The sequence below is a fragment of the Octopus bimaculoides genome, chromosome 5, assembly GCF_001194135.2.
Source record: "Octopus bimaculoides isolate UCB-OBI-ISO-001 chromosome 5, ASM119413v2, whole genome shotgun sequence".
NCBI lineage: Eukaryota > Metazoa > Mollusca > Cephalopoda > Octopoda > Octopodidae > Octopus > Octopus bimaculoides.
The window spans coordinates 96,455,866-96,466,366 of NC_068985.1; the positions used below are offsets into that span (position 1 = coordinate 96,455,866).

The 10,501-nt window shown below is 38.5% G+C and overlaps 1 protein-coding gene across 4 annotated transcripts in view; it reads right to left on the reverse strand.

Annotated features, from left to right (window-relative positions):
* Positions 1–344: 344 nt before the first annotated feature.
* LOC106878581 (protein C-ets-1) overlaps positions 345–10,501 on the reverse strand; it is a 192,268-nt gene continuing 182,111 nt past the window's right edge. For 2 of the 4 annotated variants that reach the window (XM_052967849.1, XM_014927826.2), the window contains 4 exons: positions 9,361–9,444; positions 5,903–6,115; positions 3,218–3,487; positions 345–2,228 (listed from right to left, as the gene is read on the reverse strand). In XM_052967849.1, coding sequence (XP_052823809.1) covers positions 1,885–2,228; positions 3,218–3,487; positions 5,903–6,115; positions 9,361–9,444 — 911 coding nt within the window. In that variant the 3' untranslated portion in view covers positions 345–1,884. The remainder of the gene's footprint in view (positions 2,229–3,217; positions 3,488–5,902; positions 6,116–9,360; positions 9,445–10,501) is intronic. The other 2 variants (XM_052967851.1, XM_052967850.1) reach the window with 2 other exon arrangements.

The window sequence follows — 10,501 nt, forward strand, 5'->3', positions numbered from 1 at the left end:
CACTACACTCTCGGAGTGGTTGGCATTAGGAAGGGCATCCAGCTATAGAAACTCTGCCAGATCAGATTGGAGCCTGGTGCAGCCTTCTGGCTTGCCAGTCCTCAGTCAAATCGTCCAACCCATGCTAGCATGGAAAGCGAACGTTAAATGATGATGATGATGATGATGACTGGCACAGGAGCCAGTCGTCGGGCACTAGCATTGGCCATGTTTGGATGGTGCTTTTTACGTGCCACATACACCAAAATATTCAATATGTATAAAACAAATGCCAAAACACTTCAGAAGATGACAAATAATCCAAGAAAACAAGTGAGATAAAAAAACAAAACAAAATAAAAACAAAATATAGAAATTATTTTAATTAAAAAAAGTTCAGAGAGAGAGGGATGCCCTACTATACAATATGTATAATTTTATCTCAGGTGAGACAGTTAACGAATGGTGTACAGGTGTGCATAAGGTATAAACCAAAATTGATACATATGCACTCACACACATACACAACACACACACACATGCGTACGTATATACATACGTAAGTACACACATATACACATCTTAAACAATCTGGCTAATTATGTCGCCAATAAAGTTTAAGAGATAACCAGTCGTTAAAAAAACATACTTACAAAGGTGTATGTGTGTGTGTCTATACATGAATGTGTTCCCACATACAGATGTATGTATACCGTATATATATTTACACACATATACACACACACACATACACAGGGCATGAAACATACACACACAAGTTTCATTATATTGCTCTCATTTTTGTTTTTTTTTACAAAAAAAATTTTTTTTTTAACTTTAGTAAACAAAAAAATACAAAATTTAGAAAAATAAAAAAAAAAAACAAATCAACAAAATGACACCATCCAATCGTCAATTCATTTTTAAAAAAAAAAAAATCTTTTGCACATTTTTAGTTTGTCCCAATCACTTGGACCAACTCTCAGAGTTTGAGGGAAGGGGTACAAAAAAAAAAAAAGTGACGGGGGCAATTTTTAAGTTAGTTTTAGACTCGTTATCACCATGGCAACAAGACATCAGGCACAAAGGCATTGGTTAAGATACGTCAAAGTGACAACCAAGGCTTGTTTTTTCAAAGAATGGCAGTAATGAGAAAAGGAGGAAAATATCTGTAAGTTGGCCAATTAACAAATGGGACAGGCCATGCTACAGCAACCTTAGATGCTTATATGCCAACGCACAAATATACCAATATGTAATAATAGTGTGTGTTTATGTATAAATACATGTATGCAAATAGGTGTGTATATATTGTGGATATTGCAACCACCTGATTGAAGAATGAGAGTGCACACGTATATATAAGTATGTGTGTGTGTATGTGTAATATTTAATCCGTAAACGGTAGTCTAACAAAACACATTTTGTCAGGTTAATGCTATGTACTGAATATCTTATTGACTCTCAACTTACCTTTGAGACCTTTTTTCTAAGAGGCTAGACATGGCTGCTTTTCAACATGTCACCCCTGCAATACACACGCACACACACAGACATATATATACATATATACACACACACGTAGATGTTCTATTGTACTGTTTTGGCATATATGCATTTCTCCTCAACCTCTATTAAGCCTCCATGTAAACCAACAGAATATGGTCAATTCTTAACTTTGTTCCATATGCTCAAAAGATTTAAAGAAATAAAGGAAATTTTTTTTTTTAAATGAAATAAAAAAACTGAGCATCAATCCTTCCAATCAAAATTCTTTCTTCACAGAATCTTCCAAAGAATTTTCCAAAAATGTAGTCTTTTTCTCTCCTTTTTTTTTTACTTATAATTTTTTTTTTTGTTAAATTCTTCACAATCGCAACATTTGTAATCCTAATCGATGCTTTTTTACTCGTCATCTTTGTCCTTCTGTGGTTTGATATCGCAAGCTTCAAAAAGCTCTTCCGGGGAATAACCAAGCAATCCTTGAAGGTCACAGACAAAACGGTAAACATAGCGCTTGCCTGCCGTCTTGTGGATAATGTTCTTATCGTAATAATACCGCAGACCACGGCTAAGTTTTTCATAGTTCATTTTGGGTTTATTTTTGCGAACACCCCATCTTCGTGCTACCTCATCCGGGTCAGATAATTTGAATTCCCAACCATCACCAGTCCAACTAATGAAATGCTGGCAAGATTTATCTGTGAGCAATTCAAGAAGGAATTGCCAAAGCTGGATTGGGCCACTCCCTGCAAAAGAGAAGATACAATAGTAATGTAGTTCTATATTTAAGAGAAGAGGAATTATGTACATTATTTACATTTGACGGATATTAGGCAAAACATCGCAAAGCTGTGACACGAGGAGATATTGATAAATTGGGTATAGCTGATCATGTATGGAAAAATGGAGACCACCTCCCCCTGTGGGATAAAGTGAAAATAATAGACAGAGAACACCACTGGAAAATATGAAAACTTACGGAAGCAGCACATATGCTAGGACACAACAACCTCCTAAGCAGACAGAGTGCAGATATGAATAGCATATGAGAACCGGTATTAATGAAGGATAAGAAAATATTAGATTTATAAGCCCTAAAATTCACTCCATAATTGCACACAGGCATATTTTCCAGACTGGGAGGTCACAGTTGGAAAATTTTTGATTACAGGTCAATCTGATCATCGACTTAACCCATTTGTCTGTCCCCTCTATGTTTAGCCCCTTGTGGGCAGTAAAGAAATAAGAATGTCATCCATCTTCTCATTCAGGGTTCAAATTACACTGAAGGTGACCTCACCTTTCACCCTTTCAGGGTCGATAAAACGAGTACCAGTTTGATACTGAGGGTTAGTTAATGTAACCAAGTTATACCTTTCCCTGAAAATGCTGGCCTTACCACATGTAAGATGGTGAGCTAACAGAATCGTTAGCACACCAGGTGAAGTGTTTAGCGGCTTTTCACCTCTCATTATAATTTGAGTTCAAATTACGCTCAGGGTGACTTCACCTTCCACCATTTCAGGGTCGATAAAATGAGTACCAGTTAGATACTGAGGGTTAATGTATGCTGAGGTTGACTTTACCCTCCAGAGTCAATAAAATAAATACTAGCCAAGCACTGGGGTCATTGTAATCAACTTAGCCCCTCCCCCAAAAAACTGCTGGCCTTGTGCTGAAATTTGAAACCTTGCATCTTACACACGAAAGGAGAAAACAGAAGCAAACTACACACCTGAGTAGCCAGCCAAAGCGGCTGCCTGGATAACTGGTTTTCCATCGGAACCCGTGTTGGTGTTATCACTTGGAGACGTCTGTAGACTTCGGAAACTTGCAGAATGTAGATTAGTACGCATCTCATTATTCATCGACCAACTTTCTTGGGCGCTAATGTCTTGACCGTATTCCTGAGTGGACCAGGCACATTCGGACTTGATACTTGGTACTGTCTGGTATGGTTGGTGGTCGTAATAGTTGTCACCTGTTACCTCGTGGATATATTGGGCTGTAATTGGAAACAACAAGACATACATTACTGGCGTGATGTCATACATGACAATATATCATCATCATTTAACATACATTTAATAGATGCAGGAGTGGCTGTGTGGTAAGTAGCTTGCTAACCAGCCACATGGTTCTGGGTTCAGTGTCTTCTCCTATAACCTCGGGCCGACCAAAGCCTTGTGAGTGGATTTAGTAGACGGAAACTGAAGGAAGCCCGTCGTATGTATGTATATGTATATATGTGTTTGTGTGTCTGTGTTTGTCCCCGCAACATCGCTTGACAACCGATGCTGGTGTGTTTACGTCCCCATAACTTAGCGGTTTGGCAAAAGAGACCGATAGAATAAGTACTAGGCTCACAAAGAATAAGTCCTGGGGTCGATTTGCTCGACTAAAAGCAGTGCTCCAGCATGGCCGCAGTCAAATGACTGAAACAAGTAAAAGAGTATACATTTTTCTATGTTGGCAAGGATGGATTGGTTTGACTGGAGCTGGTAAATCAGAGCTGCACCAGGCTTCATTCATCTCTTTTGGATTGGTCTCTGTGGCTGGATACCTGCCCTTCCTAATGCCAACCACTCCAGAGAGTACTGGGTGCTTTTTTATGTAGCACCAACATTGTAAAAAGCACAGGCATGGTTAAGTGGTTAGGAAGACTGCATCTCAATCACACAGTTTCGGGTTCTATCCTACAGCACAGGCCATTGAGCAAGTGCTGCTATCTTTACTAATGTGCAAACACACATTACAGGCTTCTTTCAGTTTTCATCAACTCTCAAGGCTTTGGCTGGCCCTGGGCTACAGTAGACATTTTTCCAAGGTGCTGTGCAGTGACATAGAACCCAAGACCAAATGATTTAGAAGCGAGCTTCTTACCACACAGCCACTCCTGTGCCTGTACATCTGTGTATGCATTATTTACTATTATGGGAAGGCACATGACTAAGTGGTTAGGGTGTTCAACTTGTGATCATGAGGTCGTGAGTTCAGTACCTGATAGATAGTGTGTTGTGTCTTGAGCAAGACAATTTATTTCACATTAATCCAATCTACTCAGTTGGTAAAAATGAGTTGTACCAGAAATTCAAAGGGCCAGCCGTGTCACATTCTGTGGAGTACTCAGCCACATGCACGTTAATTTCATGAGCAGGGTGTTTCCATTGATTGGATCACCTAGAACCCTCGTGGTCGTAACCGACGGAGTGCCAGTTAATCACCATTGCAATCACACACACATTCTTACAAAATCTTTTTTTAATTTTTATTTTCATAACTTTAAAGAATTAACGAGACTAATCATTCATGTACACACACACGCATCTTTACACAAACCACACATATGCTTACACCCAGCAATATATGTTCATATGGGTGTTAATTATGTTACTAATTATAAAAGAAACGAGCATACATACATGCATATATATATATATATATATGTATATATACCACCCACGCACATATTTACAATCACACACCCATGTTGCACACGAAAATAAATGAAAATAAACGAGAAATGTAAATGAGAATAGAAAACATGTTTCAAATTACATTGCTTGGTTTTACATATTTTTTGCACTCAAACCATTCCTATCCTTAGGCACGACTGGGAGTTAAGTAACCTTATACATGTTGGCTCATGAGACCCAAGTCCCTCTAAGTTCATATGTATATTTTACTCGTTTCAGTCATTAGACTGCGGCCATGCTGGGGCAATACCTTGAAGAGTTTTTGGTTGAACGAATCAACCCCCAGCATGTTTTTAAGCCTGGTATTTACTCTATTGGTTTCTTTCACCAAGCTGCTAACTTACTGGGATGTTAACAAACCAACACTGGTTGTCAAGGCGTGCTGGGGGACAAACAGACAGAGACACACTCAAGACATTCTTTCAGTTTCTATCTACTGAGGGTATAGAAGACATTTACCTAAAGTGTCATGCAGTGGGACTGAACTTAGAACTGTCTGGTTGAGAAGCAAAGTGCAGACATGGCTGTGTGGTTAAGAAACTCACTTTGCATCCATGTGGTTTTGGGTTCAGTTCCACTCTGTGTGACACCTTGGGCAAAAAAATGTCAAGAGTTAAATCTTATATGGGCCCTTCTGATGCTTACAGGATTAATCCGAATAAAAGAAGCCATGACTATGATTTTGACAGATTAGGGGCTGACCTAAAGGCACAGAAATGATCATCATATTACCATTTAAAGTCCAATTTTCATGTTGGCATGGGTTAGACTGTTTTGACAGAGGCTGGCTAGGCAGAAGACTGTGCTAAGCTTCACCGTCAGTTTTGGCAGAATTTTTATGGTTGGATGCCCTTCCTAACACCAACCACCTTACAGAAATCAACATCAGAATTGCGATCAATAATACTGATTCTGGGATCCAAAAATGAAAAGATGGGACGTACCTCGTGAGATATTTTTCGTTGGAATTGGTCGGTACTTGTTTTCCTGAAGAATTGGGTAGAACTCAGGATGGTCGTAGAAGTTGGCATGTTGCTGCTGCATGTTCTCCAGGTTGTGGTAGTCAGAATTATCTTCATACAAATGGTTCACTGGAATCACAGCCTCACCATTCATTTCTGCCATTGTCTGAATAGAATCAGATATCTGGTAGGTTCCTGCACAACCAACAGAGAACATTAAAATGTTAGACTTTTACACTGAATATCCGGAATGTAAAAGTGAAATTTCTACCGAAGACTTTCAATAGAAATATCTATAAAAACCATTCATTTCCTAAAATGCTATTGATACCAGCATTCTTGAAGCTACCATTGATTCCACAATATAAAATATCTCATTTTAAAGAGTTCATATGTAAAACATATCATCATCATCATCATCATTTAGCATCCATTTTTTATTCTGACAAGGCCAGGAACTACATCAGGTTCCATTGTCTGTTTTGGCATGGGTTCTACAGCTGGATGTCCTTCCTAACTTTACAGAGTGTACTGGGTGCTTTTATGTGGCACCAGCATCAACAGGGTCACTAAGTACCTAGCAAGACAGAAATATAATCTTATGGAATAAGTTATATAAAAACTTAAGGTAGCTGTTTTATCAAATTCCACCAAATTTCTGTTGAAAGACACTGCTTTTGTTGCAGTTAATTTTGCAAACAACGAAGAGCTCAGCATAAAAACGAAACAGAGCAAAAAAGAAATTATTTTTAATGTGGTGTTTAAAGTGTTGAGCTGACAGAATCATTAATGCATTGGACAAAATACTTTGCAATGTTTCTTACAGTTCTTAACTGTGAGATACTGTAATAGTGTTGTTGTGTTTTTGTCTTTTCTCTTTTATACTTCATGTCATTGCTTTCTACAGACATAGCAGCAAAAATATTTCTCTAGATTATAAGTTTAATCCACTATTGACCGAATTATGTTCATTCTATCCTTTTGTGTTTGTTGGGTGTTTTTGAAGGAAAATGATTCTAAATTTATTTATTGAGCAAATAAAGGATGGAAAATGAAATTAGACACAACAGAGAAAAATTACACAAATTAGGAATCAAACGTGTAAATATTAATAAGTGACTAACAGACAGACACAAAACCAAGGTCACCATGACCTGAACAGAGACACACAGTATTGTTGTTGTTGTTGTTTAGCTCTGATCAAGTACACCAATGAGATTCTGGCCAAAATGATCCCATCTTTATAATCAGGCTATTGTGTTTAGGACTACATCATCTAATCTGTCCTTCTTTCAAGGAACGACTCCCCTTATTGGTTTGAAACTTTCTTACAGCCATTGTATTGGAATCTTGTGTCCTCACAGGACAAAGCATACATTAACACACACATTACATTATTCCATAGACAACCTACATCCACAGAGGTCTGTGATGTTATTATGGTATATGTGATTGATCATGGCCAACTAGTGTAGTGGCCTACAAAATTCTCTGCCACCTGTCTATGTAACATACAATTATAAACAGGGGAAATTTTAGCCATGTCTCTGCAGACTGAAAAAAATGATGAACAACCTTAATTGATTTTCAAACCTTATTGAGTTCTCATCAGATGTGTCTACAACATTCTGACAGCCTCCAAGGAAACAAGCAGCCAAACTGTTTATATACTTAACAAATACAGCAGTTACCCTATGCAGGTGTCCCTAATTTGCATACCGAAAGTGTTTAACATTCTATAAATACCAGTGGCCTGTCAACGGGGATCTTAGTCCACACAGTATCAAGGTATGGTATAATATACATGTAACATATGGTATAATTATAAACAGGGCAAATTTTAGCCATGTCTCCACAGACGGAAAAAATGTAGAAACCCCCAAATGGGATATACTTAACAATTGGGCATAGTTGTTTCCTCCTTGTGGAGGAAGGAAGTGACTACGACTTTTATAAGACCGTAACACTTTTTTTTTTTACTTGTTTCAGTCATTTGACTGTGGCCATGCTGGAGCACCACCTTTAGTTGAACAAATCAACCCCAGGACTTATTCTTTGTAAGCCTAGTACTTATTCTATTGGTCCCTTTTGCTGAACTGCTAAGTTATGGGGATATAAGCACACCAGCATCAGTTGTCAAGCGATGCTGGGGGTGGGGACAAACACACACATCCACTCACAAGGCTTTGGTCAGCCCGAGGCTACAGTAGAAAACACTTGCCCAAGGTGTCACACAGTGGGACAGAACCTGGAACTGTGTGGTTGGTAAGCAAACTACTTACTACACAGCCACTCCTGGTCACATCAATACATTTGATAACTGCAAAGGAATTCCATATAGTTGATGTTAGGGGTTTATTGACTGGGTATTGATTAGTGCATGAAGTATGAGAAGAAGCGCAAATGAAGAGGGAAGACCAGAACCCTGAACAGGCTTAGATGGAAGAAATATAAAACAAGATAGCTCTGTGAAACAGTCTATTGGAGTTTCAGGGTAAAAGGCAGGGTGAGAAAACAGTGCCTGGGTGGGCCATTCTAACCCTCTTTAGTACTTCGATTACTCTGTCGAGAGTAATGTTTATTTATTCACACCATTTTGAATTAATCCTGCAATATCTCAGTTTTGAGACTTTGATTGGACACTAAACTCGGCTTGCAAAGACCTGTTGGGGCAAGTGAAAGCGAAATCGTGATGGCACCTGTACCAGTGGAGCGCTAAGAGCAGTGTCCAAGCGGGATCGTTGCCAGAGCACCTGTCTGGCTTCCGTGCCAGAGGCATGTAAATAGCACCATTTGAGCGTGATCGTTACCAGCGTCACCTTCCTGGCACATGAAAAGACATTCGAGTGAGGTCGTTACTAGTGCCGTTGGACTGGCTCCTGTGCAGGTAGCACGTAAAATACACCATTTTGAGCGTGGCTGTTGCTAGTACCGCCTGACTGGCCTTCGTGCCGGTGGTACATAAAAGCACCCACTACATTCTCAGAGTGGTTAGCATTAAGAAGGGCATCCAGCTATAGAAACTCTGCCAGATCAGATTGGAACCAGGTGTAGCTATCTGGTTCACCAGTCCTCAATCAAATTGTCCAACATGGAAAGCGGACGTTAAACGATGATGATGATGATGATGATTTCCACCTGTTTCATTCAATTTTTAAAATGAAGAATTTAGTAGAATAACTGCTACCTGGCCAAAATATTCCACCTGTTTTATATTCAAACTGTTCAGATCCAGCCTCTCACACCTATCCCACAATGTCATTCTAAAAGTAAACAGTCACATCACTGAAGTCTGTCTCATGGTTACAAGATATTCCATGTTAATAAATAATATGAGAACTGAAGGGTTAAGCAGGAAGTTCATATAGAACTAGGGACGGTTGCAGACAGGATGGTATCAAAAGGGCCAAGAAGGAAGAATATGAAACAGAATTGCTGACCTTCTGGTATATAGGGTTGGCCATTACCATTGTTGTTATTAGCCATATGTAATTGGTGAGGCATGGAGAGGTCACTGTGATAGTCTGAAAAAAAGCATAAAAGAAGAAAAAAAAAACCTTTTAAGGAATTGGGTTTAAAACTGTTATCTGTGTGAAAGAAGGAAAGGAATTGGTAACTGTGAATGTGACTGCTCCGATGGGATAAGTTCTAAGACGTTTCCTCTGCAGAAACTGCGAAGTAAATGGAGAAACAAAGGAGGGAGAGGGGGAGAATAAAAATAACAACAACTAAAACAATGAGAACAACAACAATGACAAGAACAATATTCATTGTGAAATGTGTTGTTAGTAAGAGGGGGTAGCAGAAACAGGGTTAGGGTGGGGATGGAGTGGGGATTTGTATTGAGAAGCTGAACACAAAGTCAATTTACTGACCAACATTGGAAACCAAGAAACTAAATGAAATGAAACTTTTGGAAACCAATGGGGGAAGAATTTAAAGAACTAAAAGAATGGTTGCAAATAATGGCATCCAAGACCTAAAGGGATTTCCTCTTTTCAAAACTAGTTTCAGAGGAATAATCTATATTTATTTAATAGGAGGGTTTCTAGAAGAAATCAGTTAAGACCAACTGCCACGAGGAATGAAGAATATAACGTTTCCAATTTTTGTCTTTCATCAGAGAAAGAAAGGAAATGGTTTTGTCATTTGGTTGGCATCAAGAAAGGAATTTGGTTATAGGAAATTTACTTCCACAAATTCTGTCTGACTCATGCAATTATGGAAAAGTAGACATTAAAAGAACTGATGTTACAGTAAGCTGGCCATGCTACAGCAGCCAAGTGATAAAACCATTTTCTTTCTTTTTGTTTGTTAATCTCTGATGAGAGATGGAAACTTGAAACATTTGATTCGTAACTCCTCAAGACACCTTTTCTTTCAACTCTCCAATTGATTTTTAAGTGTTGCAGACAGACCCTCACTAAATTCCTCAAAGTGTCAATTTAGCCTTATATTAATTTAAAATGATGTACTCTGAAAGTTTGGCAGTCACACACATCAGTTATTCACTCAAGCTAAAATGTCAAGAGTAATTAATTACAAAAAAAATGAAGAAATGATTAAGGAAAATAAATAAAA